This window comes from Protopterus annectens, chromosome 4.part1 (assembly GCF_019279795.1).
Source record: "Protopterus annectens isolate FY-2018-M chromosome 4.part1, PAN1.0, whole genome shotgun sequence".
Taxonomy (NCBI): domain Eukaryota; kingdom Metazoa; phylum Chordata; order Ceratodontiformes; family Protopteridae; genus Protopterus; species Protopterus annectens.
The window spans coordinates 565,440,829-565,453,901 of record NC_056734.1 but is presented as its reverse complement, the minus strand read 5'-3'; the positions used below and the strand labels follow the sequence as shown (position 1 = coordinate 565,453,901).

The following is a 13,073-nucleotide window of genomic DNA, read 5'->3' as shown; positions in this document are numbered from 1 at the left end:
AATAATTCTAAATCAATGAAATAGTTTGGATAGCTTAACTGAACTGACATTAGTTAAATGTTATTTTGTTTATTGCTGTACACCTTCAATTTTAATGTTTTATTGAAATATTCTGCTAAGGGCATATTTTAGAATCAAAACTGAAGTTCATAACATACTGTTAAAAATCTGATTTACAGAAAAAAATGTATCAGGTTTATCCTGTAGATACAAGTCTTGTATTTAGCAGACATGGGTAAGGTGAAAGGGCAGAACATACATATCAGTTACAAATTCTTAAAACAGAAGGTTTAGAAAAGCAGATGACTCTAGGGCTATTACTGAAAAGAAAAAGTGCACACCAAGGATCTTTGGCTTGACTATAATGTAGCAATAAGTTGTTTTGCTTCTTTTCCTATCTACTAATAAGGCTCATTATGATTCCCATCTGATGATGGGTGGATAAATATCAGAATTCATTGCTGACAATTGTGTTACTACATAGCATTGTTTTGCAGCATGCTGTGAGACATTTAATCCATAGGTGTATTTTGTGTAAGGTAGTTATCTTGGCTTGCTACATGAACACCAATTGTATAAGTTAATCAGTTCCCTTTCATTTTAAGGTTGTAGTGCTTTTCTTTATCCCCTAGATTCCACAGCATGACTTGGTAAGTTTGAAGCATGAATTACCAAAGATGTAACTAGGCAGAGAAGTAGCAGTTAGTCATAACTAGGCTTCACCAACTGGTTCACGTCTTGAGTTCCACAGGTCCTTCAGAGGCCACTGAACCTCTGAAGACAGAGCTTTTCACCTTACAAGATAAACACTTTCCACTCATCTCCAGCCTAAAAAAATCCACACCCATGCTCAGAGATCTAAAAGCCCCAATCAAAACCAAGGACGTAGTATGCTGCAGTGGAAACAATCCCCAGACTTGGAAAACATAAATAAATGTTTTACCCCGAGAAATCTATCGATAAAAGCCACCAAATGATATAAACCTAACCATCTCCATTCACAAGAAACTTTCTTCAGGAACTATTACAAGCAACTATGATAATCAAGCAAATAACCAGCCATAGTAGCAGACGTTGACCAAACTGAGGAAGGCATCATTACATGCAACTCTAGACCCCTTTCTCCCCTGATTTCCAAAATTAATTATTTTGTTTATACAACTCTACTTTCCACCCAACCAAATTCATCCTCTAGAAAACTCCTACTGTTTATTCCTTTTCCTGTGTTTCCACTGTCAAGACAAGACACAGACACAAAAAATGAACAAACTTCTTCAGATGTACCTGCAGGAATCCCTAGTTTATTATATTATGCTCTGAACATCTAACTTATCCACCTTGCTACATCTACTGTATTTGCTTCTGTAGCAACACTGTACCACTCATATGGAAATAAGCAATAGTTAGCCCTTCCATAAAAGTTCTCAAGCTTTCCTATGACTTCAGACCCATTTCCATCCTAGCAAAATTATTTGAAAAGGTAGCATCCTCTCAACTATCTACCTGTGTACAGAAATATAATTTGTTATCCAAGCACCAACATGTCCTTTCATTGAGTGGAAATACAATGAAATGACAGTACTTTGCTCCTTAACCAATGGCATACCACTGAATGTTGACAAAGGCAACCTAACAGGGTCAGTACTGACTGACATAGCAAAAGCTTTTGACTTTGTTGACCACCATTTTTATTAATTTCCCCTCACTGCATCATGAATTACCCCAAAGCTCTTGACTGGTTTAAGGATTTCCTCTAAAAATATAACCTTTATTGTGAAAACAGGAGCACATTTATAATCTAGATTCCCCTTTTCAAAGGTTTCTCTTGTCTTGTCTTCTCTTTTTTATAAACAGACCCCAAGTGACCTACCATAACTACCAGTCATCCTGCATGCTAATGGTATGGTGATATATAGGCCTGGCACCTTAGCCCACCTCAATCAAAAAGAGCTAGAAAAAGCCCTAACCACACTCTCTGAGAGGGACTGTGTCAATTCTGTGAAGCCAGCTCACTGAAACAGCTTCCAGTGGTACTGGCATTTTCTCTTTTTCTTCACTGTTCTATGATGTCAGACTAAGTATATAAGTCTGGGGAGTGTGGGTGTTTCTCTCCCATAAAAAAACATTGCTATGTTGTTCATTGAAAGTGGTTTCAGTGAGTTGAATTTTGAGTGTTAGCATTTGGGGAAATCAGATGCTGTTCCACTGAAGTGATTCCCTCTCTAACTACTTAAAATGCAACTACTACAAAAGACTAAAATATAGTTTTATTCTTTGAAACCCAAAACAACTCTCATTAACATGACTATGTACTCTGTAACTGACATATTTTCTAATAACCATGGACAACTAGAAACAGCAACCAGTTCCACTGTCTAGGAGTATAGCTTGAATTGGCATTTACTTTTTTAATTATACATTAATGTAACTAAGCACAAAATTAACAGACTACTCTTTTAGCTAAAAAAAGATCTCACACTTACTATTAATAGAAGACAGAAATACAGATGATAAAGGGTGTCCTCCTAGGAAAACTAGAATACACCTTAGAAAACCCCATGTGTCCTTCAACCAGTAAGCAACCATATATGCAAATGTATTACTCTGTCCCACAGAAGGGAGTACCATTGCTGTATGCTACCAAAAGTTAATTTGTTGCCATTAAAACAAAGATCATAATTACTGTTAGGTTCATTCCTCTTCAAACTTCTAAAATTAGAATCCTTCTATTTTCTTACCAACTGTCTAAATCCTAGAATCAGTAAGTAAGTTTTGTGCCAACAATGATAAGCTTCTCTTTCACTACCCCAAAACTTTGACTCATTTCCACTCTTAAAAAAAAAAGTCAATGATACACTGAATTCAGGAAAAATTCTCAAAGCAAAATGTGCATGCTTTTCTACCCACCCTCCCAATAATTCCTAACAATTGCTATTTTATGCAAAAGCCAGTAAGTCAATTATTTCATGCTGCACTGACTTTCCATAGCACTGCTGTAAATCAGTAACGATTCTCCAACTAAATCCTCTCATTTTCCCTCCTCTAGATTATATTATAAATACAGAATACATTTAGGGTTGTAAATAATGTGTATATTTACATTTAACTTTCATTATCAAGTACAGCAGTAAGGTAGAAAGTTTGTGCTTTGTCTGCATTTCTGAATCCACTAGTATGTCCTGAAAAAGTACATTTGTCCCAGTTCTCTACCCTGGAAATTATTTAAAATAACTAAATAAAAGTATTTCTGATTATGTGTTGCTTCTGTTTCTTTTCTTTTTTTTTAGCATCTGGAGTGAAACCTCAAACTGCACTCTTATAAGAGCTGATATTATGGATGAATGGGTGGACTGTTACTTCACCTGTGGGGTTAATTGCCGTGGCCAGTCCAAGTATCCGTGCCTTCAAGTGTTTGTAAACCTCTCTCAGTATCGACAGAAAGCTCTATTGCACTACAATGAAGAAGCAATTCAGATAAACCCAAAGGTACTTTATGTTAAGGACAGATGCAGGCATCATGTCTGTGGAACTGCCTACAAATTAATTACTGTAATCATATAATCATATCTGTTGCTGTGCAAAAGAAGCATGTCACTCATTAAAGAACCTTGGAATGCCTTTTTCCAAGAGAAGCCCACACAAGTAAGAATATGGCAGACAGGAGAAGGTTACCCCTCAAACCTTTAGTACCATAATTCTAACAGACTGTTCACCTTCTGATTTATTTTGCATGTGGATGTGAAGGTAGTTAAGCTTAATAAAAGGAACTGTAAGTAATTATGTTGAGATGGCAGTGACAGAATGACCCTGCTTTAATTAAATATGTTAGCACTGATCAAAAAGTTATATTGATGTTTTTATTTACTTAGCAGATAATAATATGAGTATAATACAACAACATGGGTGTAAGAATTGCTGCAAATATAATTTAAAATCCCACAAAACCTATAGAAATGGCAGTGATTTAATAATATGCTTGTGTGTCTTGCAACAACATCACATTGCATTTTCTCATATATATTTATTTGTTTTTTATTTTTTTTTTATATTTGTTTACTGTGAAAGTCTGAATGGGATAATATCCCATTTTCAGCAGAGACCCAGAGATAAAAGCTCCACATTGACATAATATGGCTATGGTTGAATAAAGTTATTGCACAGCTTAATACAGAAGAATGACATATTAACTAATTAAAAAATAGCTTCATCTCGTACAGTTTGAAACTATACCTAAATAGTGCAAATATTTAACCAGCTATGACAAGATGAAAAAAGGACAGTTTCAATAGATAGTATTCACAAGTTGCAGTTCATAGAGATGGTATTAAACACAATGAGTACACTCTTTAAAACACAGATGACTAGATAATACAGCCTAGGCAAAATATCTTTGATTTTTGAATAAAAATAGATTTTACTAATTCCTTCTATCTGAATATAGTCAAAGTATGTTGGTGGTGAAAGGAGGAAGTGGCTAGTTCAACCTGGGGTAGTGCAAGAGCAAAGCCAGGTTAGGTAGTCTTTTAGTAGTAATTTGAAGTTGGAGAGGTTAGAGGTAGATCTAATTTGAAGAGGAATAGAATTTCATTTTTTTAGTGACAGAGTGAGAGTAGAGACTTTACCCAAAGGATTTATGGGGTCTATATATCTGAGAAGATGATGCTCATTAGATCAAAGTAGTCTGATAGGCTGACAAAAATTGAGAAAAGGAATAAAAGCATAGCAGTCATCAGCTTTGTGAATAATGTTGTGGGTGGAGATATGCTGTATGCAATCTAGACAGTGAAATAATTCTTACAAACTCAAAGTCTTAAGGGCAATACATTAGTGGCATTGTTTTTGGTGGCAAATTTTGCAACCTTATAATAACATACCTCCAACTTATTTTTAACTGTAGCATGAAGGTTGGTTAGGCTGGGTGCACTGTATAAGAGAGATGGGAGAAGGTAAGTAGTGGCAATAGTGGCTTTGGTGGTATTGCTAAGGAAGTTTTTATGCCCGTAGAGCATTCCTAATTTTTGGTGGCTCATTTATTAAAGTTATTTTGAACATGTAGGTTAAATGTAAAGTTATTATCTATAATCACTTCAATAAGTTTTGTATGGTAGACTACTTCAATTTCAGTTTTGTTTAATGGAAACATTTTGAAATTTTCTTTATAAGATATGTGTCATTTTGTGGGAAATAAAAGTAACTTTTTTAGGGCTGATTAGTTGCTGGGCATTATGGAGCCATTTCTCAACTGAGGAGAAGCTTCTTGTGTGATATGGAGGAATTGAGGCAAGTTATTAGATGCAAATATAAGTGTAGAATCATCAGTATATTGTATAAGATAGGCTGGACCTGTGGCGGTATAGTTTGTTGATAAAGATATTAAAGAGGAAGTGAAGACTTGCAGGTATGGAGAGAGAGAGAGAGTATTCTGCCATTTTACAGACTGGAGCCTGACAGTTAAATAGCTACTGAACCATAATAATGAAGAAGGGGATAATCCAAGTTGAGGCAGTTTATACAGGAGACTAGGGTGAGAAACTGTATTGAAAATTTTGACAGGTCAAGGAATAAGGAAGAAAGAAGTTTGCCCTTGTCCTGCTGGAAGGCAATCAGTCAGGCTTATGAAAAGGAAAGTAAAAATATCTTAATAGACTAAGGCATAGTAATAGCAGTGGCAGTGTTAAAAACTAACAGCATGATAAACAGGGAAGAGGATTATATCAGCGGGAGGTAGAAAAGGACAGTGTATCAAATAGCAGTATAAGGGTGCTATAGGAGCTATAACTAGGCAGCCCAGATGGGAGAAGTAGACAGGGAGTTAGAAGCAAGATATATAGTAAACAGGGGATAATCAGCAGCCAAATCACAGTAGTAACTCACTGTGCCTTACAACTCACAGACAAACAGGAATGTGTCTAGGGTACTGCAGTAGAGTAAAAAATAAATGGGCTCCAGTAGGAAGGAAACCTGGCATGGAAAGTATTCATAAAATAAATTGAAAGGGGCAGTTGCATTCATTCTAAGGTAGGAGATACCAACAACAGTGAAATTCCCTGCACTAATCCATGAAATACCTAACTAAACCTTAACAATGCAGACCGGGTCCTTACTTAAGACATTTCTTTGTGACTTTTCCCTCTAATGCCCTTTGGAGCAGAAATAACTGAATGTCCTGACCCTGCTTCAGAGCCTTGCATGATGTTACCGGTGATGTCAATTTGGAAGGTGGGGGGCTTGAGCCTAGCATTGCTATACTTAAAGCATGTCTTTGTGACTTTCCATTCCAATGCCCTCTGGAGCCAAAATACCTGGTTTCTTGACCTGGCTTTGGAGGCTTGCCTGGTGTTACCAGTGATATCAATCTGGAAGGGGGGAGCTTGAGCCTAGTGTTGCTGCACATTAACTTCTATGCAGCTAATATTCTTGCTAGCATGCACTCAGCCTACTGAATAACATGTATTCATGTCTATGTTTATTAAATTCCATAACAGCAAATGGCAACATGAAGACATGGTCTGCTATCATAAGAGGAAAATATTCAAGGGCATTTTTGGTTAGACCACTCCACAGGATGGCTGTCTCATATGTGTGTCTGTTGTTCACTCCTGCCTTCCACTGTGGTCTTTCCTGCTGCTTAAATCCCCAGCCAAGTTAATTAGATATGGCACTTCCTCTCCCCATCCTCTTTCCCAAACCCCATGCAATAACCTTGCCTTAACCTCTATACTGTTAAATGTGTATCCCTGTCTCCCTTTGAGATTTCATTATGGAACTTTCAGGTAATAACAGCAGTATGTTCAGCTACAAAATAAACATCAGAGCTTCCAAGTGCAACACAACTGTACATTTCAACTGTACATTTCAACTTTGGTACAAAACACGTGGATACTGACTGAGTGGACTGTGCTACTACTGAGATGGTATACTACCTTCAACTGTGAAGGAATAATTAATATAATAATCATATAGCTCTTTGACAGATACTGATCCCTTCCAACAAACCATATCATTAATCTATCAAAAGTGATCTCTTGATCAATAACAGTTATTTGCTTTCATATATTAGCTGCCCTCAGTACATTTGTTCAGAGGTCAAATAGCCCTCTGGTGGAAAGCAAAAGACAGTGTTAGACTGTGACAGCAAAATCCCTTTGAAATGCTGTATTTCCTAATTGTATGTAATGCCCCTTAAGTCAGTTCATCCCAAAACAGTTCCCAATTAAATAAATGTCAGGGACTTCTACTAAAATATACTGGTACAGTACACACACTGTTCTAGTGGAATGTCCCCCTCTTGAGATAGCACAGTATCTTTGACTACAAAGGAATCACATAAATGTGAAGGCCATGTAGCTCTTTGACAAATACTGTTTCCCCCAAAACAGTATCAATAATAAATCAGAAAATCAAAAAACTCCAAGGAAAGGGTGCCACAGAACCAGGAACCAATAAAACCACAACAGGCACCCAAAGAGGCAGAAGGTAATAATAAAACACGAGCCTGTAGGTGTAAGCAGCAGCAGGTTTAATCACATAAACGCCATACAATACAAAGCGTTTTCATCCACCAGACTTCCTCAGATGTAGAATGAAAGAATGAAGACTGTGCCTGCTTATATACCCCTCCCAATCTAATTAGTAGTTAAAACAATTGTTTAATTGACACCAATTAAATCCTGTAACTAAAATATTCATGACAACCTTTTCCACAAATACAGATGAAAGTAGATAAAAACATGCACATTTTTTAAAAGAACTTTAAAATAAATATATAAATACTAAAACCATCACAATGTGTTGGACAGATAAATAAACTTGAATCAAAAACCAACAAAAAGAACTTGCTAAACATTATATATACTTATTTTATAGTTTTGCAGCTCTCATTTTTAAAATAGGGGCAATGGATATGTATTCATTCAGCCCTGGGAATCTATTGGCTTCCAATAACAACTGCCAAAATATTTCCCTCACCTCTATCCTATTTTCCCACGGGCCCCCCCTCACATCACATTGCACCTTCTCTACAACAAAGAAGCCCCATTTTGCTTGGGGACATGTCAGTGTATGCTTAAACAAGGCATTTTTAATATATTCGACTCTAATAGCATATAAATGCTCATAAATCCTCCTTTTGAGTTTACGAGTAGTTTTTCCAATGTAAAATGCACCACAGGTTTTACATAGGGCCAAATAAATCAAGCCTTCACTATTACATTTGGAAAAACTACTACTCTGAATCTGATGGTCTCTTGACAGGATGTATACAGAATCCTGTCTAAGTATATATGGGCATTGGGCACATGCCCCACATTTGTAGGTTCCCAATTTCTTACATGAAACAATAGAACCATTATACTCCAGCAAATCCTTGAGGTTCCTGCCTTTTTTATATGTAAATCCTAGGGTGTTGGTAAACAAAACATCCAACTCTGAATAACACTTAAACCTGCTCCAGTGTTGAGTAATAATGTTTTTAACCCTAGAGGTATTCTGATTGTAAAACATCACATAGTTACCCCCAAGGTTTCTTGATTTCATCCCTGGTAACGTCACCCCTGGTAGTTGTGTGGTACTCTGCACATTTATTGGTACAATCACACTGGTATCTCCTGTTCCCAAAATAGGGGCAAACCTCTCCTTTATCCCATTCTTTACTTCCTCCAAAACCTCATCAATTAAATAGTTAGGATACTTCCTAGATATAAACATTTCTTTGACTCTCTGACTTTCGTCTTCGAAGTCTGAGTCCAAAGAGGTCATCCTACAACTACGGACAAATTGTCCCTTGATAATACTTCTCTTCTGTTTAAACGGATGGGAACTGGTGAAATATAGGTACGAGTTAGAAAAGGTTTCCTTTCTATATACATTAGATGTAAACTGCTGCCCTAGGTGACTTCAAGAAAGTTCATATAGTCATGTGTAATATGGGAAGTAAATTTCAAAAAATTAGTGGTATGGTTTAGATAGTCTATGCATTCTGTTAACTTTTCCATACTACCTTTCCAAAAAAATGCAAATATCATCCAGGTAACGTTTGTAATGTACCCAATATAGTGCATATTCAGACTGGAACACAAACTTCTCTTCCCAAACCATGAGCACAATGTTGGCATAAGTAGGGGCACAACTTGCCCCCATGGCCACTCCCTGGATCTGTTTAAACAACTCACCCTCAAAAAATATAAAGTTGTGTTTCAATACCAAATCCATCAACTCTGTATAAACCAGAAAAGTGTTGTGGTCAAGTTTTCCATGTTGGTGAATGGCATCCTGGAACCATTCTGACCCTGTAGAATGTGGAATCACATTAAATAAATCCTGAATATCAAGGGTTACAAATATTAAGGAATCTGAATACATGTTACTATTAATGCTTCTCAAAAATTCCCAGGAGTCCTTAAGTATACCATTGGCCCTAACCCAAATATCTTTTAATTTTATATCCAAAAATTTGGCCAACGGATGGATTTTAGAGCCATTGGCTGCCACAATGGGTCTCAGGGGTGGATCCTCCACACTTTTATGTATCTTGGGTATCCCGAAAATAGCAGGGATACGGGGTCTGTCCACACTGAGATACTTAAAAGTGTCCTGGTTTATAAAATTGTCATTCAGCATGTCCTGTAAAACCAAATCAATCTTACAGTATGCTAAGTTAATCTCATTCTTGGATACCCTAACATACCTATTGGTATCATTAAGCATATCCATCATCTTACTGGAATACAAAATACTGTCCATGAAGACCACCCCTCCACCTTTATCGGGTTGCATCACCCTCAGGTACCTATTTTCTTGAATGGATTTGAGAAGTACCTTTTCTTCTCTAGTCATGTTAAATTTACCATGCCATCCACCCCTATAAACATTCCTGATTTCTTCTTCGACCTCCCTTTCAAAATTTTTTAGCCTGGGGTGTATAGGAGGGGTTATAGGTACTAGGTCTTCTAATACCACTATTAGTACCACCGTCCTGTTGCCCCTGAAACATAATATCTAAATTCTTTTTCCATAGAAAAATCCTCAAGTCTATTAAGCTGTCCACTAAATTACCCCCTGTAGAGGGGATGAATTTAAAACCTTTTGAAAATAAAAGAAAATGTTTCCTGTCAATCTCCTCACTACTGTAATTGTAAATTTTAAAGTCATGTAGGGTATGACATGGTCCATCCACAGTAATATTCCCTGTACTCCATTGGTCTAACATGTTGGCTAGTCCCCCTTCCTGGCTACCACTCTTATTTATCTTGTGCCGTTTGGGGGACCCCTGTAAAAATACCGCACAGGGGATTTGTGCCTTAACCTATCTGATCTCCTAAGTTCAGGGAATTCAGTATGGTTTGAATCCTGATGTTCCCCCATCCCTGAATCACTGTACATCACTCTATGATCCATAGAGTCCCAGGCATTGTGTCCCCCTGGTGGAAAAGAAGAGGAATAAGTACTGTGTTGTGGTCCAGATTTATCAAAAAAATTATTTTTTCGACCAAATTTGTCATTCTTAGGGTACGGGTATGCTTTTTTCTGTCTGTAATCTCTCAAATCCCTATCTCTTTTGCCACACTTCCTTTTAAAAATAACATGACATTTTTCTTCCACCTGTTGCTTAATAATAAAATATTTTCTCTCAGAACTGATCCTGAAACTATCAATTGCTTTTCTAAAGGATTTTCGTGCAGTGATCAAATAGTGCCCATGTGGAAAGCAAGAATAGTGCTGGCATTTGACAACAAAATCATCTGAAACACTGGATTTACTAGCTGTGTATAATATACCATATATCAATACTCTGAAGACAGTTCACAATAAAAAAATTCAGGAACTTTTAATAATTTACATTTGTGCAAAGCACACACATACTGTACCAGTAGAATGTCCCACTTCTCTCAAGGTACAATATATCTGACTGTGAAAGAATCACAGAAATGCAATGGCTATATTGGTCTTTGACAGATACTGTCTCCATAACAAATCTTATTGGTAACAAATTAGTTGTGATCCTATAACTGCCATTTGCTTTCATACATCACATGCCCCAAAAATGATACCCACATTCTGCATTTTTCTAATTTCTCATTTAGAAGAGAACAAAATGCATAACAACCATAATATCATATTCCAACTTTCTGCTATTAGTCACTTACATTGACCCCCCCCCCCAACAAACCATATTTTTATTTGACAGTTTACATGTAATGACCCTGTGTTTTGATATGCAGCATGGCTTCTCAGCTCTTTCTTCATAATGTCATCCACCTTCTACATAAACCTCTGATATCTGATTGAAAGGACAGTGTAAAAAACAATCAGCACAATAATTTATTTCAACTTCATGCTGTTGAAAATGTAAATATGCTACTCATGTTTGTTACTCATAGCAATTTGGTGTAACAACTTTGCATATTTCATCTTGCAACTCTCTTACACTACTGTCAATAAATGCAGTCAAGTCTGCCCTGGGAGTTGCATGGGGCTGCACCTCCTACACCTCATAACTAATATAACTCTCCTATGAGTCACACCATGTGTAGTGAAGGGGAGCTAGGTTGGGTAAGTGTGCAGACTGTCCCCTGCTTGCTGCAAGTAACCATTGCCCACACTCCCTCTCCCCTAAACAAGCAATGCCAATGACTGTTTTGTATAACTCGTGTAATTACCCTTTGCTTTCACACACAGTCTACCTCCAACACAGGCACTTATGGAAATCACCTACACGTGATTGCCAAAAGTTGTGAAATAAAAGCCACTATAATGAACTTAACTTACAAATATAGGGCACAATACCCCCATTCCATCTTCTATCTAAAATAACTTAAAAAATACAAGTGTATGATGTTGTGGGCATACTGAGCATTTGGTTTTCATAAGTGGGGAGGGACCTTGTTACTGATGCACAGTAAAATGGTTAAAGGTCCAATTTTTCATTATATGACTTCAGTGATACATGATCCTACTTTAGGAAAAAAAATACACAGACCTATATCATAGTAAAATAAATGAAAATGTAAAAGATCAGCTAGCATTCAAGATTCAGATGTCATATTTATTTACTGGGTAAATTTATCTTTAGTTCTTTGTCTGTATATTTGTTGCTGTATCATGCAAAGGAGACTGCCATATTATATGTTAAAATGTATGACAAGCAGCATTGTATCAGTTAATAAGAACATGCAGACTAATTTATTCTGTTATCTTTCTATGTTCAGTGTTTTTACATACCAAGATGCCAACGTGACCGATCTGAATTGCTCAGCACTGCCTTATCCATTAAGAAGTCCTTTGACCACAACAATAGTACTCCATTTTCTTGTTACTACAACCCAGACAGCAAACCAGAGGATGTTATTCTTGTTAAAAAATATGATGGATGGATTGCTTTTCACTGCCTGTTCTGGCCAACCATGATGTTGTTAGGTGGTGCTGCAATTGTTGGGATGGTGAAGCTGACACAGCATTTGTCACAGCTATGTGAGGAATATGCAGTTGTCCAGAAGGAGCCCACTCAGAAAGTCACATCAGAAACAAAAGACCCAGACAATCTGTCAATGAAACATGACAAGATTATAAGGTGGAGGCAGAACTTAAGGACTATGCACCATACCCCCTTACCATGACTTCAATACATTCTAACCTTTCAAGAGTGCATGTTGCTTGCATTTTTATATAGTCTCAGTTATTAATGGAAAAAAAGTCTTTAAAAGTCCATCTTGAACTATGTTTGCAGGGTAAGAACTCAGTATTTTTTTTTGTATTTTTAAACAGCCTTTTTTCTTAATGTCCTTTAGTAAAGCTGTTCTGTTTGTACAATTTTATGAAGGCTAAGAATATTTTTTTCCTTAAGCAGGCTAGATTACACTGTTATAATTCATGAGATGTACTGGAAAATGTGTCCATTTTGCCACACCATAAACATTTATTAGTTGCATCAGCTGTATCCTTCAGAATTTTGCACTGTTGTCTCATCATTACACACACTGTTTCACTATACGAATAGTGAAAATGTATTTTCAATTTAGTCAGTCAAAAAGCTGGAGAGGAAAAAATCAAGTTTGCCACATGATGAATTTTAGAGC

At 36.7% G+C, this 13,073-nt stretch overlaps 1 protein-coding gene across 1 annotated transcript in view; it reads left to right on the top strand.

Moving 5' to 3' along the window:
* Window positions 1–12,812, top strand: part of KCNMB3 (potassium calcium-activated channel subfamily M regulatory beta subunit 3) — a 103,888-nt gene extending 91,076 nt beyond the window's left edge. Inside the window, exons 3-4 of the mRNA XM_044070372.1 lie at window positions 3,288–3,486; window positions 12,207–12,812. Coding sequence (XP_043926307.1) covers window positions 3,288–3,486; window positions 12,207–12,614 — 607 coding nt within the window. The 3' untranslated portion in view covers window positions 12,615–12,812. The remainder of the gene's footprint in view (window positions 1–3,287; window positions 3,487–12,206) is intronic.
* Window positions 12,813–13,073: the final 261 nt, after the last annotated feature.